This window comes from Octopus bimaculoides, chromosome 11 (assembly GCF_001194135.2).
Source record: "Octopus bimaculoides isolate UCB-OBI-ISO-001 chromosome 11, ASM119413v2, whole genome shotgun sequence".
Lineage (NCBI taxonomy): Eukaryota > Metazoa > Mollusca > Cephalopoda > Octopoda > Octopodidae > Octopus > Octopus bimaculoides.
In genome coordinates, this window is record NC_068991.1 from 35,468,292 (window position 1) to 35,485,393 (window position 17,102).

General features: G+C 35.5%; 1 protein-coding gene across 1 annotated transcript in view; it reads left to right on the forward strand.

The window, feature by feature from the left end:
- The window catches only part of LOC106876981 (ribosome quality control complex subunit NEMF), a 119,600-nt gene extending 104,152 nt beyond the window's left edge, over positions 1–15,448 (forward strand). The window contains exons 31-35 of the mRNA XM_052971973.1: positions 957–1,013; positions 4,618–4,721; positions 5,199–5,242; positions 11,931–12,010; positions 15,158–15,448. Of these exons, the coding sequence (XP_052827933.1) occupies positions 957–1,013; positions 4,618–4,721; positions 5,199–5,242; positions 11,931–12,010; positions 15,158–15,238 (366 nt within the window). The 3' untranslated portion in view covers positions 15,239–15,448. The remainder of the gene's footprint in view (positions 1–956; positions 1,014–4,617; positions 4,722–5,198; positions 5,243–11,930; positions 12,011–15,157) is intronic.
- Positions 15,449–17,102: the final 1,654 nt, after the last annotated feature.

Sequence of the window (17,102 nt, forward strand, 5' to 3'; positions counted from 1 at the left end):
ATTCGAGCGAGGGATTATATCTATCCAATATACTGCCGGTAGAATACCCAATTATTAATACACAAGTGTTTTTTATTGCATGGCAATTAAACAACTGAATGTAATAAATGGGTGAGGGTAAAAAGTTGTTTCACCCTTAATTTATATGGCAATAAGAAAATGGCGGGGATCAAGAGGTGGTATTCATCAACTTTTAGACAAATTATGTATATTTATTTACTTAAAAAAACCCAATTATAATAATATACATACATGTACAACATATTATGCTTTACATATATAAAAAATACCAGTAATTATTAAAATATATAACATAGAACATAGAAAGTAGAATAGTAGAATAGTTTCTATGTTCTACGTTATATATTTTAATAATTACTGGTATTTTTTATATATGTAAAGCATAATATGTTATACATGTATGTATATTGTTATAATTGGTTTTTTTAAAAAAATAAATAGACATAATATAATGTCTAAAAGTTGATGAACACCACCTCTTGATCCCCGCCATTTTCTTATTGTTGTATATATGTGTATATATGTGTGCAAGAGAGACGATTGCGCTGGTATGGACAACAAAGAGGACAACAAAGGCTAAGGCAAGACAAACAGCTCAAGTCATGTACATTATTATTATTGGAAAAATTTAGTCTTACATCTGTTTCTTTCATTCTCTCTTCCTCTCTCTCCAACTACTGTCATTTACTTCTCCTCCTTCTCTATCTAGGATTCTTTCTCTCTTATTATTTGTGTGTGTTTAGCTAAATACACTTCATCTCTAAAAATAGCTCTTTACTTCCTTAAAATTTTCAATATTATTATTATTATTATTATTATTATTATTATTATTATTATTATTATTATTAGTGATCTTGTATGTTGCTTATATGTCCATGATAACAATTGCTTTATGAATTTGATTTTATTTTTGTATTTCTTCTTGTTTTGCAAAGGATGAGGAATCTGATGAAGACAAAATGGATGAAGAGGATCTGACTCAACAAGCAACAGTAGGTGATCAGTCTCTCTATGTTGTGGTTATTTTGTTTTAGATGAAATGAGCAGAAATTCTTTGTTCAAATTCCATTGAAGCTATTAATGTAACCTTAAGCAGAAGTTATCAACATGCATATAAAAAAAGCGATTGGCAAGTCTAAAAGAGATGATTGAAAAGTTGCAATAGCTGCCCAGTATTTTAATTGTTGCATGCAATAATGTTATTCAAATGTAATCCTTTGAGTTCATCAAAGCTTTCAATTTTGTTGTTTTCTTTCCTTAACAGGAAGTGTCAATAGTTATTAAATAAACATTATCATGTTCATAGCTGCTATTTGTAGTTTCATGGATTTGATTAAACTACTGTACATTTCAGAGCCTAACATCATCATTGTCATCATTATGATGAATATCAACAACAAGAATGGGATATAAGTCAAAGGAAGGTGGGAGGCATCTGCATAAATGCTTGACCTGCTATGAATAACAGCCATATTTTCCTTAAATCACTCCCTATTATCTTAAAAAGGGAAGGAAACATTAACTTATCTAGTCCTAGATACAGTATGTTTGATAAAAGGACAGGATGTTTACACCTAGAATGTCTTGGATCAAATGACTGTCTGATTTGCATTAACCCTGGAAATAAACAAATACACAAAAATGGAATCTTAAGTATAAAAATTGCAGAGATACAGAAACATTCATTAATATTGAATTTATCTTGATGTGGTGAAGGTAGAATTAGTTGAATAAAAGTATAACATGTATATTTCTATCATTGACTTAGCTTGCTGGAAAACTTGGCTATGCTGTTACATAGTGCTCCCACTGTTTACCTGACATAGCCATAGTATATGACCACAGCTAAATATTTTGGTTCGTGGATACAGCACAAGACTGGTGATAAGATACGAAACCATTACTCCTTATTCAGTTGTCCTACACCAACTTGGTCAGCTACATCTCTACAGACAGGTGGAATAGGAGTAGTTAATGGCCTGTTATTGTTTTCTGATTTTGAGGATGTTACATGAAAGTTGCAACAAATTTAAAAATAATGAATTTTAAGCTATTGATTTGTGGCTGGAAGCAGTGTGTTTTCACATGATAGATCATCATCATTATCATTTTGTGTCTATTTTTCCATGTTTGCAAGGGCTGGTTGAATCCCAATATCTCACCACTATTCACGGTTCTTTGTCAAGGTACGCACACAAAGAAGGAATAACCAGCTTTGTTGTGTATGTCATTATTTTTGGTATAGTTTATTTCCCTCTCACCAGTCCACCTTACTATGTGGGCTGGGTGAATTTTATTATGCACAAGAGAGGTTGTCTGTAGTGGCACTAAAGAGTCATCACAGTACTCTTCCCCATTCTTTCCTTTCTTTTTGTTATATGCCTCATATGTCTCATATATTGAAGGCACTTAGCTTAGTGGTTAGGGCATTTGGCTCACGATCATAAGGTTCAGTTTCCAGCGAAGTGTTGTGTCCTTGAGCAAGACACTTTATTTCACGTTGCTTCAGTCCACTCAGCTGGCAAAAATGGGTAGTACCTGTATTTCAAAGAGCCAGCCTTGTCACACTCTGTGTCACGCTGAATATCCCCGAGAACTACGTTAAGGGTACATGTGTCTGTGGAGTGCTCAGCCACTTGCATGCTAATTTCACGAGCAAGCTGTTCCATTGATCATATCAGCTGGGACCCTCGTTGTCATAACCAATGGAGTGCCCCTCCTACCCTACTATGTCTCATATACCTGGGTAGCAGATAATTTCAGTCATTGTTCTGTCTCTGACATGATACAGTAAATTGAACAAACCTTTCTTTTTGTTAAATTTCTTTACAGTTGATGATACCTAAAATACAGGTCTCCTTCTAAGATACTGGAATTTGTGCATACCATGTTATTTTTTCCTATAGATAGATGATTGTACAATAGTAATGTTTTTAATGGTTTTCCTTTATCAAGTTTTCAAACTGTGACATTAATTCCTTCTATTCAGTTACTATATTTATGATCAACATTTGTCATATATGGACAATATGGCTCTAGTTTGTGAACATTATATATTATCCATAATATCATTAGATTAAATTAGTTTTTTGGGGTTTTCAACTATATTTTTTTCCTCACAAACTTTAACAAGTTCCAGCATGTACAAGATGATACTGTTAGCATCATAGTAGACAGACAAGAAGCATCATATGTAGTGTGCAAGAGAGGTGACTGCGCTGGCATGGTCATGTATGTGTTGTGTATGGATGAGGACAGCTGTGTGGAAAAGTGTCACACCCTAGCAGTAGAGGGGACCTGTGGAAGAGGTAGACCCAGGAAGACCTGGGATGAGGTGGGGTAGCACGACCTTCAAACGATGGGCTTCACAGAGGCGATGACAAGTGATCAAGACCTTTGGAGATATGCTGTGCTTGAGAAGACCTAGCAAGCCAAGTGAGACTGTAACCATGGCCTATGCCAGTGCAGCATAACTGGACCATTTAAGAGTACCCTTCGATCATTGGGCAATAAACTGTGCTTGCAAAGACCTGTTGAGTCAAGGGAGGTCATTATCATGGCTGATACCAGTACTGCTTGACTGGCACACAAAAAGCACCATTCGAACATGGTCAATGCCAGTGCTACCTGACTGGTTCAATGCCGGCAGCACGTAAAAAGCACCATTCGAGCGTGGTCAGTGCCAGTACTGCTTGACTGGCTCTCGTGCTGGTGGCATGTAAAATGTACCCACTACACTCTCAGAGTGGTTGGCATTAGGAAGGGCATCCAGCTGTAGAAACTTTGCCAGATCAGATTGGAGCCTGGTGCAGCCTTCTGGCTTGGAGCCCTCAGTCAAACTGTCCATCCCATGCCAGCATGGAAGCAGATGTTAAATGACAACGATGATGATGATGATGATGATGATGCAAGCAATAAAAAGCCACGATTCATTGCTGCTAACTGTAACCCAGAGCTGTGGTTAATACATAACTAAATAGCCCATAAAACTAAGGTTTTCATCAGCACCACACCAGACAACTTCAACAGCACTATCCTGAAATCAATATCTCTTCCATCTGATCTAAAACAAAGACATTCATCAAATTGACTATAAAATTAGCCTTCCTCTTAGATCGGTAATCTTTACTTAGTTGTCAGCCCTTTGTGTTTAGGAAATTTAAAGGAATTGCAGCTACCATTCATTGCCCAATCATTTCTGGCTTGCTTTTGAGACATTCACCACCAAAGTTTCTGGATATATCAAACCAAACTATACAGCAATTTGTACACACTATCCATGATTGTCATGATTAGTCTTGCAGTGGACAGAAGATTAGTATATCTTCTATAGTAGATTTGTGAACCCTCCCCACCTTTTTGTCATAGGTCTACCTGAACTAAGCTCAATAGATTTATTTAACATCAACCCAGATTCAAATTGATGGTCATGTAAATAGTAGGATATTTGTTATTAATTATTTGAAAAGTTTTGTTAAATCAACTAGGATGAAAAGTAGTTTTGATATTTGTTGTTAACTATTTACTAATTATTTATTAATTGAACCATGTCAAAGAAAGTAGTCTGATGTGATTTTGTTTTCCTTTTCTTTCCAGGATGCTCAAGTGTTAGACTCACTCACTGGATGGCCAGTTGCAGAGGATGAATTATTATATTCAATATGTGTAGTGGCCCCGTACAACACCCTTCTTAACTACAAGTTAGTGATTTGTCTCTTTGTTATTGTCTTTCCACCACCGCTTTTAGTGTGATGGTTGACCAGTTGAACCTTTGAAAATTAGAGCAAATATATGCACTACATATAGGAGGATTTTTTGTTCTCATTTTGTGTATAATTGTAACCACTTTTTGAAATTACAACTGTAATTGTCATTGCAATCACACGACACTTTGATTAATAAGCTCTCCAATCATTTTTGGGAACTATCTTAGAGATGGAAAGAGAAAGTGTGACGAGGGAAAAAAGAAAAGAGAGAGAAAGAAATGTTGGACTCTAAAAGAATGAGAGAATGGCGAAAAGAATGAGAGAATGACAAAATGGAGAGCTGAATTTTTATTAATATGTAAATAGGGCATTTTTTACTTTACAAATGGAATCATTAATTAAAAGTAATTTTGAAGACAAAATGAACTGTTTGATAATTATGTTCAGTATATTTTGTACATTGTATTTTAGGTATAAAGTGAAGTTGTTACCAGGATCTACTAAAAGAGGCAAAGGTAAGACAAACTTAGAGCTTTCGTTTTAGCATTTTAGATTATATAATGTTACATTATATAATGTTTATATGACAATGTGTTGCATCATAGTGTATTATATTCACAATCGAAATAATTATTGCTTAGGAATTAGAGTTGTCAATGAGATTGGGAAAAATGAGAAAGATAGTGAATGCTTGCACTTGAGCACATAAATCTGAGATGTGAAATAAATTATTTTACTTTTGAGTTGTATGTGTGTGTGTGTGTGTGCGCGCTCGCGCACACACACACACATGCACACACACCACACTCTCTCACACACTAACACACTCACCAGGTCACCCTGAAAATAATGGTTGTTCCAAAATCTAAGGTAAATTCAACCCAGTATCATTCTAGGATCTTTACTGTTTGGCTGCTACTTTTAAATTTCTTCAATTTCTGTTTCAGTTGATTTCATATTTGATGTAATGATGTAGTTTTATATGCTAATCATTGACATGAAATTCATTTTCACCATAAATCAATAAATAAAGTGTTAATGGCTTTTAAAGTTTGCAAATTTTGAATAATTTTAGCCAATTGTAAGCCGCAGACACATTCATAGCTGTTTCTATAGTAACAAGCCAAGCTCTTACCAAGCTGCTTACTCACATGGGCATTTTTTGCTTATTAAATGGTGCTTGTGAGATGTGCTAAAAATAATAGCTAACTAGGCCTTAAATCATGCACCAAATATTTTTTTGGGTTTTTGCATAATTGTATGACTTTCCATGTATAGAATACAAATTTATAAAAATTTTCTGAAAATTTCAAAAGATAAAAAAGTTATGAGGGTTATGTGGCCTGTGTAAAGCAGAATTCCACCAGTGTTTCATTTCTTTACAGCTGACAATATGTGCTGTAATGCACAAAGCGACAGCTTCCAAATCCTAAAATGTTTTTACTAAACTTTGAAATTTCCACTAGTGCAGACAAACAGAAAAGACCCTCACTCTTCATTTGAATCAATAATGTTTTTAACTTCATGATGTCAGTTTTATGGAGCTGAAGTCACTTCTGCTCAATTTCAGCATAACCAATAAATCAAAATGCTCATCATCAATGAAATATTTCAAATTTCACAATAATTGATTATCTGAAGGTGCAAGGTTAGGGGAATATGGTTGATGTGTAAGCTTTGTCCAACCAAATTCTTCAATTTTAGAACTAGTAATTCTTGTACTATGGAGATGCACATTATCATAATGGAGAATAACTTTTTGATTGATCAAAGAGTACTTCTTCTCTTTTGGTTTTTCATTCAGTCGGTTGAATTGGTCACAGTATATAAGAGAGATGTGACTGGTTCAAGTGAATAGCCATGCCTAAACAGACAATGGTGCATGACACAGTACTGTTGATTGCTGGATCCTGTCAAACCATCCAACCCATGCCAGCATGGAAAACAGATGTGTAGTGAACACTTGAGTGAAGTTCCTCTCTCCTTTTATTATATACATGGGCATTCGAACTTAGCAGGTAACAGGTAGCCTTTGGCCACTATTTGGACTCCATTGTGTCCACCACTCTGATTGGTTGGTGTTGGCGCAATTTGTCTCTCTGTCATGCCAATTTGCAGCATATAACCAATCAGAGCCCCTAAATAAATCATGTGAGACAGCCTGTTCTCAACCCAGTTTTGAGCCTACAGCTCCTTATAAAAAAACACAGCTTCTCTTCGTCTTGACGTCTTTGGTTCCAGACCTTTTAAGGTCTAGCCGCTGACCACAAAAGACAACACCAGATGACACCATCCGTCCAACAACATTATGGCAACCTCTGTCTTTGTCGCTACCATCATCTCCTTAACATTGTCAACATCTCTCTACATACACTGCTCAACCAGCAACTTGCACAGGTTCCAATACTTCATTGTTTGTGAATTACTTCACCATGGATCAGCAGTGAATATACAATCTGCGAGAACTCCTGTACCAAGTGACCCAGGCAGCAGCATTACAGCCACAACTTCACGTATGGCATGTACGGCAACCGGCTCTGCATCTTGGCTGCAACTTCTTGATACAGTATTTCAACTACCATGTACAATTAACTATGAACTGGTACTTTCATTCTTGTGCCTATGAATATTCTTCTAACTTCTCATTATAGACTCTTTCACTATCCACTTGTACTTAACACACATGCATACATCCATGCCTATACACGCATACATTTTGTTGTCTGCATGAAGAGACATTTTTTTTTCTGCATATTTCTTCCATGTTTGTACTCTTGCATTGTTCATACAACTGTTTTGCCATGCTTCATTTTTCTTTGCCTTTCTATCGCACATGTACATTTCACCTACCTTCCTTTTGTTCGACCGTTTGCAGTCTAAAGTCAACCCCAGCAGCACTTGAACTCAGAGTATAAAGTCAGATGAAATGCCACTAATCATTTTGCCCAATGTGCTAATGATTCGGCCAGCTCACCACTTGAAATTTGCATCAAATATTAACCAACCTTTACAGCAAGATCTCTCAGTTCAGCTTAACTATTCTATCTATGGCAAAAGAATTCAAATTCACTAAGGTTAGCGCAGTCAGTACAATGCTACAATCTAAAAATGAGAAAGTCAAACAATACCATAAAGAGTGGTAAGAAGTGGAAGCTTCCAGGCAGCTGTGAAGAAAGCAGAAATGTGCTGAAAACATCAGGAGATTGTTGGAGTAATCTGTCAAGGACAGTTTAAACTTGGCAGCTACAGCACCAAGAGGTGAAGAAATGCCAATATCATGAGTAAAAGTGAATTCCTAGTGCAGAAGGTTTGAGAATTACAGAAGATCACCATGCAAAAGCAGTAGGGGTTTGCCTGCCAAGGTTCTTGTTTGCAGTAGGATCAGATACTCTAGTGACCATTGTCCTAGATAAAACTCTAGAGTAAAGACCAGGTAAAACTTCTTGTGTGCTGTCACTGATCAACAAGACAACATGAAACTGGTCTCAATAAGGGGAAATAGTTCTCTGAGATTGCATGTAAGGCAACAGTGTAAGTTAAAAGGAAGCTACAGTTCGCTGTATTTTGTATTCATTTCTTTTTTGCATCTGTTATTTTTTATTATTGATTTTCTATATAAATGAAGCTATATCCTTTAATGTGCTGCTTTTATTACATAAACTGAGAAGATACCTTGCAGAACTGTCATTATTTTAACAATTGTAGTCTGTGCTCTTGCTCTGTTTATTCCATTGTAGCACACACGAAGACAGAAAGTGTCACTGAGGAGGTCACTTCCAGACAATGGACTTGAGTTAGAATAAGAGCAGTAATAAATGAGTGAAGAACTAATATATAGTATGGCGTGTGTTTATTTGTCAAAAAAAAAAAACAAACAAAAAAAAAATGACCATCCCGAAATGCAACAATATCTGTTTCAGTACATGGCTTCACATCAGGAATCTTGCAACACAAATTCATAAACATATATATATATATATATATATATATATATATATACATATATATATATATATATCATTCAATATACACAGTTTCATGCTGTGGAAACACAATAATTTGGCAGATTTATATATTATGCCTTGTGATTCCGAGCAATCCTTCAGGCTGGCCAGGCTTTTTCATTTAAGCCAAGACAACTTTTGGGATTTGAGGTTATCTGAATTGGTTGGTGTACACATACATGTATGTATGTGCATGTGAATAAACTTGCATTCATGTAGTGGGTGTGATTGTCACTTTAGTACACAAGTTTGTGTAATTTGGTACTGTTTATGTATGTACATGTGTGTATTCCATATATAAATGTGACTGCATGTATGCAGGTGCATATACGCTTGTAATCCATTAATATTGGTTTCAATCAATTGTAAATACACATCTACATACACACACAAATATATAACAGTAAATGTATGTGTATATATCTGTGAATATAAAAGTGAAAGTATGTTCCACATTGTACACCAGTATTGCACCTATATACACATCTTTTCAAAGTAAAAGACATAGGTTACATAACTTTTTCTAAATTTTTCCCTTCTGGCTTCTGAAAGAAAAACTAAAAATACTGTATTGTAGTTCGCTTGAAGTATTGTGTATTGTTCGTAAAGAATAAAAAGTCTTGAATGGTACAACAATGTACTATAATACAAAAATTGGACTATATAACTGTTGTAATTTAGTTATCCATAGTCCGATAATATTTTGGAATACAATTCCTTCTTCAGATATTCTTAGATGGAGTCACTGCTAAAACCGATTATAGCAGCGACTCCATCTAAGAATGTCTGAAGAAGGAATTGTATCCTGAAATATCATCGGACTATGGGTAACTAAATTACAATAGGTATATAGTCCATTTTTTGTATTATAGTACATTGTTGTACCATTCAAAACTTTTTATTCTTTAAAAATACTGTATACCCCAAGCACTGCAAGAGACATTAGTCAAAGCATACTCAGTTGAAAAGTAATACAAGGTTTGCACCAAAAGTAGTAAAAAAGTGGGCATAACATTTTTATTAACTGACTTAAATTAATCAAATTTTACATGTTCAAATTCCCTCTAAAGTAACCCTTCTTATTCTTCTTCACTGCAAGCAGATAATGGGTTCCAAAGAGAACCAACATACCATTATTGAGGTCTTGACAAAGGAGGAGTGCAGGCTCTCTAACATCTACAGAATGCTACAGGTTGTTCACAGAGATGATACCAATGACAAGACCAATGTACACCAATGGGGAGGAAGTTTAACAAAGTAGAAACCACCAATGACAACATACCATATAGTGGAAGACTCTTAATTGCAACTGTTGACACAAATCGTCAGAAAGTGGATAAAATGATTTGCATCAACATACAAGTCACAATGCCTTACAGAAGGTGCTGGAAGACTGGGGATTGGGAGGTGTGGGTGCCTTGACAGTTGACACGTAATTTGAAGGTGAGAAAAATGGAAGTCTGCTCTGATCTGCTGGAAGTATCTGAAACCAAAAACAGCACATCTTTTTCTCCAGTCTAGTGACAGGGGATGAAACATAGGTGTATCTTTACCTGTTTGAAGTTCAAAACTCAGCAATTGACACAAAAAGTTATGGTGACGGTTTTGGGAAAAGACAAGGATATGAGTTTCCTTGATATTCCAGAATGTGGCTATCCCAAGAACAGCAAGCAGTACATTCAGACACAAAAAGCTTAAAGAAACCATTAGGAGGAAAAGACCAAACAACAATCTAAAAATAATTTATTTTGACCATGATGATGTGCAGTCACACACAACTTTGGCAATAAATCAGGCAATTACACATTGGAATGGTCATTGGTTTCCCATCAACTGTACAACCCAGATCTGGGGCCCTCCAACTTTCACCTACTCAGTCCAATGAAAGACAATCTTTGGAGATGACAATTTGATGACACAGATGAGGTGAAAGAAGCTGGTTATGACAGTGCACACCTAAATTTTTTTCAAAGCAGATTCAAGAGTTGGATTCAATGATAGTGCAAATGCATCGCTTGTAATGGAGGTTATGTTGAGTAGTACCTTTGTATAAAGGAAGAGCTACTCTCCCAACGTGTACAATTTGAATGACTTATGTCAGTTAATAAAAAAGTTATGCCCGCTTTTGCATTACTTCCAGACTAATTATCACATGAAATATATATCATCTTCATCATTAATTAACATCATTAGATGGTTGTGGTCTCACGTGGTGAAACCATCTAATAACGACTCTGTTCAGAAAGCTGGAATAGAAGATCTCATTCGAAGAAAGAACACTGTACAATGAATATTCACAAAACCAAGCTGTAGTTTTTGAATGCTTTTACTCCAGGTCACATATATGCACAAGTTGAATAAATCACAAAGGATATTTACAAATGAAAGGCCATGTTCAGCGTCTGTGTATCATATGTTATAGCTGCTTAAAGACGATTAGCTGTTGCATGCCTCAGGCAATAGCTAAGGTCACATCCTCATACGCTGCTGGTTCCGGTGACAAGAAAGAAAGATCAAGTGCCAGAATCTCAAAGTTTCATGTTGTTCCATCTAGTGACAAGCTATTTAGACAGCTATCATCAGGGGAGGTAACTGCACCTACAGGGTACTGTAGGGTACAGGGCATTGTACTGACTGCGCTAACCTTAGTGAATTTGAATTCTTTTGCCATAGATAGAATAGTTAAGCTGAACTGAGAGATCTTGCTGTAAAGGTTGGTTAATATTTGATGCAGATCTCAAGTGGTGAGCTGGCCGAATCATTAGCACACTGGGCAAAATGATTAGTGGTATTTCATCTGACTTTATACTCTGAGTTCAAATGCTGCTGGGGTTGACTTTGCGTTTCATCTTTTGGGATCGATAAGATAAGTATAAGTACCAGTCAACCACTGGAGTTGGTGCTATCAACTCACCCCCACCCCTGAAATTTCAGGCCTTGTACCTTTAGTAGAAAGGAATGTAAAATGCAGATCTGGGATGATATTGAACAAACTCAGGAATCTGATTTTACTGAAGTTTCTTCTCTCAAATAGCTCACTCTATGTGTGTGTACTTATATATGTATACGTGTGTCTGCATGCATATATGTATGCATATTATTGCTATATATTTTTCTGTGAAGAATTGAAAGACTTATGTGAAAGAATTAATATTTATTTTGTTATCATGATTTTCTTTATTATTCCTTCTCACTCTAGCTTCTAAAACTGCCCTTACCATGTTTTCCCAAGACAAAACTGCCTCAAGTCGAGAAAAAGATTTGATAAAGATATTAAAGGTAAGATTCATTGTTGAAATCTATTTCAATATTATATTGATATTACCAAACAACTGTTATTGTTTCCATATTTCCAGTCTGCCAATCACTATTTATGATAGCACCAGTGACAAGGGAGTGTTTCTGTCTGAGTGCAAAGGACTTTAATTTAACAGAAGACATTGTTCAATAAACAGTTCTTTTTGCTGTTGTTTCTAATATTCATTAATGTACATTGGTCAAATATATATGTATGCATGTGCACATGCATGCATACACATGTATGTATTCATATGTATAATATACATATGTTTATATTTGCAAGTTGCGAGTGTATTAGTAGCTCACTGTTGATGTCCATGCTACCTTCCCAGAAGAAGATGCATGTCTTAATGCACAGCTGTTTACAAGATATTGTGGTTGAGTGGGCGCATCACCCATGAGAGAAGATGGTTAAATGTGTCACTGTGTGTTAGAAGAAACACAACAAACAACAGAAATTTCACTAAGAGAGAACAGAAATGTCACTAAGAGCAAGGGAGAGGGTGAAAAGTTACAATATTGGAATTTAAACATTTCAAAAAACAGGACTGTTCTTTATGGAGAAAACTACAAAAAAAGAAAATGGAATTAGTTCAATTTACATACAGAAGACAAAGTTAGTGCCATTTATGCTGCCATTATTGAGTTCCTGAGCCAAATAATTTAAGTCAGTATGGGAATTTGAAAGTAGGGAAAAATATCATCAACAAAAGGAGATAGAGAGCTAGAAGTGAAGGTAAACAAGGATGGGCAATATGTTGCTATGGTTAGGAAAAATAAAAGAAACAACAAAATATCAGAGAGAGAGAGAGAGAGAGAAAGAACAACAAAAATATTACTGAGAGAGGGGGGATGAGAAAGAGGTATAAGGAGAAAGATTACAATATAGGAATTTACACATTTCATAAAAAAAAAAGGTAAATAATAATAATAATAGATGCCTTGATGCAGTACCAGGCAGTGGCTCTCATGGTTTCTGATCTTAACTGATTGAAAGCATTATCATGTACATGTTTTGTCTTGGTATAAAAGATGGGCTACAGCAAATATTCTGCTCAATATCACAGATTTGCTTGTCAGTTGTTTGACCATAACCAGTTGAGCATGCCCCTTGGTGGCTGATGATATGTGCATCTCAGATCATGAGCAGAGGCAGTGGGGAGCATCATAGTTATGTGTTGAGAAGAATTCTTTGGGGTTTGAATAATTCACCTCTGGAAACCTGGGTATCTTCAAGAAAACCTGCTCACCACAACAAAATTGATGTCCTAAAATCAAGGTGTCATATAAAAAGCACTAGTAATGGTGCCATGTAAAAAGCACCTTATATATTTGATATTAGGAAGGGCATCCAACCGAAGAAATCCCGCCAAAACAGACTATGAAACCTGGTGCAGCCCCTGGCTGTGCCATCTTCTGTGAAGCTGTCCAACCCATGCCAGCATGAAAAACAGACATTAAATAATGATGATGATAATGATTCCAGCAAATGAAGATGGCATACCAGTTAGAGGCTACAGATAACAAATGCACAGAGAATGGAAGGAGATAGAACTGTTTGGAATTATAAAACAGAGTATGTAATCAAGCAAAAGCAGCAATATAGAAGAATGAGTGGTTGTTAGAGTTGGAATTAGAAGCTGTCAAAAGAAGTTATGCTGAGCATATGAAAAATGAAAGTAACATAATGGAAGAAATAGATAATTTCTCACAAGAATATATTATTGTGAGTGGTAAAAGAATTGAGATCAGAAAACAATTGAATGATGAAGATCAGATAATAAAAGAGCAGGATTTTGGATCTATTAGGTGCAGAAGAGACTGAATTTATGTGTGACTTCAAGAAGGCTGATCAATGAAGACTAAATCAAGAAACAAGTAAAATCAATAATATATCGAAACAAAGAACATTTCGCAAACAAATAAACTAATCAAGGTTGCAAGTAGGACAGTTGCAAAAAAACGAGAAAAATTGAAGAAGTATGGTGCTGATACAAAAGGACTGAATGCTGTGATTGAAGAGCTGAAGCAGTACATACTTGCCAACAAAGTAAAACTAAGTTTGAGCAACAGATTAAACAATACCAGCAAAACCAATTGTTTGGAATTGACCAAAAATGCTTTTATCAAGAAATTAATGATGAATTAGCATGCAAAAGATTAGTTCCTGTTGTAGATGAAACTTGACAGCTTTGGGGTGAGATATAAAGTAAGCAAGAACAACTTAATACTAGAGCAGAATGGTTCCGCAGTCTGAAGCAAGAAGCTTCTTATTCCCAGCAAGAAGCTATCCTCTTTACAGTATAAAAAAAATATGAGTAAAATGATGAGCAATTGGAAAGCAGTAGGACCTGATGGTGTTCAAGGGGATTTTGGATGAAAGAAAGTCCAGTGGGTGTTATAAATTGTTTGCAGAACAATTTAATACATTGATTGATGGAACAAAAGAAATTCCAGGGTGGTTGACCAAAGGACAAATGCGGTTGTGCTTGAAGGATGTATCAAAAGGAAATGCTGCTGACAATTACAGGCCAATTTCTTGCTTTCCATTAATGTGAAAGTTACTGTCAGGATGGATTGCAGAAGAAATGTACAAATTTCATGATGATAATGACATTTTACCAATGGGACAAAAAAGCTGTTGGAGGAAATGCACAGGTACCAAAGACCAATTATTGATAGATAAAATAGTAATGTAAGATGGTAAGTAATTTTGGTGTTGTGCCAAGTGCACTAGGAATAATTGTTGTCATAGTCTTCTACAGTCTCTTCATCTCTCTGGTTAAGTCCTGAATTTTTTTCAATTTCTTTGGTATCCACTGTGTTATATTGTATTGCAAAATCTATGGTCTTACACTGTTTCTTTTGTCCTCTATATGAGGAAATCCCATAAAATTCTGTAATTCTTATTCTTTATCACAACCTCTGGCTCATGTCCATACCAGTTTTCTGTTATTTCAAAGCCACACACTTGGCTAACATCGCAATGCACTTGGTTACCTGTGCTTACACACTTTTGGTGCTAGCTTATTGCATTCACCATCATCATCACCATCACCATCATTGCTGCTGTTGTTGTTATTATTAATACCGATAATAATATTATTAATAACATTTTTATTTCAGGACTGTGATATTTCTAGAAATATTCCTGGAAAAGTAAAATTAGCAGCTCCAAATTTACAAAAACAGAAGAAACAGAAATAATAGTTCCATTCTGAAAATATTTTGTATGACATTTATGGGACATACAAGAGAAAGATAGATATTAAAAAAAAAAAAAAAAAACAGCAAAGACCTGTTTATGATTCCAATGAAGGTGCTATTGTTGTGTTGTAAAAACAAATACAATAAACTGTTGCTGCTTTTATTTTCTTCAACATTTGTTAATTAAAAATACCTCCCACACCATTTAAATAGTGTTATTGTTATTATTGTTTGTTTTATTTCTTTATTTACCTTTCATATTTATAATTATTGTGTCAAGAAATTGCCTCACCACTGCCACCACCACCGCCAACAACAACAACAACAAGAATTACAGCATACTGGCTAAATTTTCTGACAAGTTACTATCTATTAACTTGAAGTTTTTGTATTCCATCATGTACAGTACAGAATAGTACACAGTCCTTGGCAAAGGCATTTATCTGTTAATAATTCAATCTACTTAGCTGTAAATATATACCACCATGTGTTGAAGTGTACAGTTTGCCATTATAAAGATTGATGGAAGCTTTATTGTACTGATAAGCATTTTATTGTTTAGTCACAGGTCACTCCTGATTAAACAGACATGATTAAAGGTATTCCAGCCATGACCATGCCATCTTCTTTTCAGACATAATGTATCATAGATGACACTACTCAATGTGTCCTTCCAATTTTTGAAAGACAATAGAGTGATTATTTATTTTCTATCATAATTTTTGAACAATACCTATATTGATTATAGGTTTCTACTCGTCACTAGTTCTATGCACTTCTGATGGCAATCAAAGTAGTGTTCCTAAACTCAATATAAAACAAGCTACTTTGTTTGCAAACATTTAGGTTTATATATGCTTTTACACACGCGCACACGCGCGCGCACGCACACACACACACACACACACACACACACAGAGGCTTCTGCACCATTTTCATCCCCCAAATTCCATTGAAGCTATTTCTCAGTCCTAGGTTTATAAAGTGCCATGCAGTGGGATTGAACCAGGGGGCTGCATGGTTGTGAAAGGAACCCTTTAACCCTACAGCCATGCTGAGGGAAATTTAGCTGTTAAATTGATCAACTATGCAGAAGCTCCTTTGTTAACTTGAAATGATTTGCACTATGTTTAATTCCATATATGGTCAAAACCTCCAATAAATCTGTAGCACCTTTTAAGGTCATGGAAATTCAAATAACTCTGGCAACACACTTGATTTTCTGATAAATTGTATCAGATAAAAAAAAAACTCATATATTTTAATTAGTCATTTATATCTACTATATTTTAACACTTACCACATTATATAGAATAATAATAATGATAATATTAATGGTTTCAAATTTTGGCACAGGGCCAGCAGTTGTGGTCGAGGGTGCAAGTTGATTACATTGATCCCAGTGCTTAACTGGTACTTATTTTATTGACCCTGAAAGTATGGAAGGCAAAGTTCAACCGCAGACTGTAAAGTTGGAAGAAATACTGTGAAGCATTTTGTTTGGTTGCTAACTTTTCTGCCTGCTCACTGCCTTGTAATAAAAATCCTTTCTAGTATAGGTACAAGGCTTGAAATTTGTGGGGCAGTGGCTTGTCATTTATATCAACCTCCTAGTAAACAGTGAAGTATCCTCTGGCAAGTAAACGTGAAGTTTATGTATAAATACACTCATGGCTATTCGTCACTGCAATAATGTTAACAAATTTAACAGAGAGAGAGAGAGAGAGAGACTGTGACTGTACAGGTTCAGAGAACTAGTGCAAGATTACCTAGGCAATACTGGAAACCCCAACTTAACTGTTCCTGAAAGGTTCACAACTGTGAGGCATATGTCCTTAACATTAACAAATCAAAAGGCATTGAG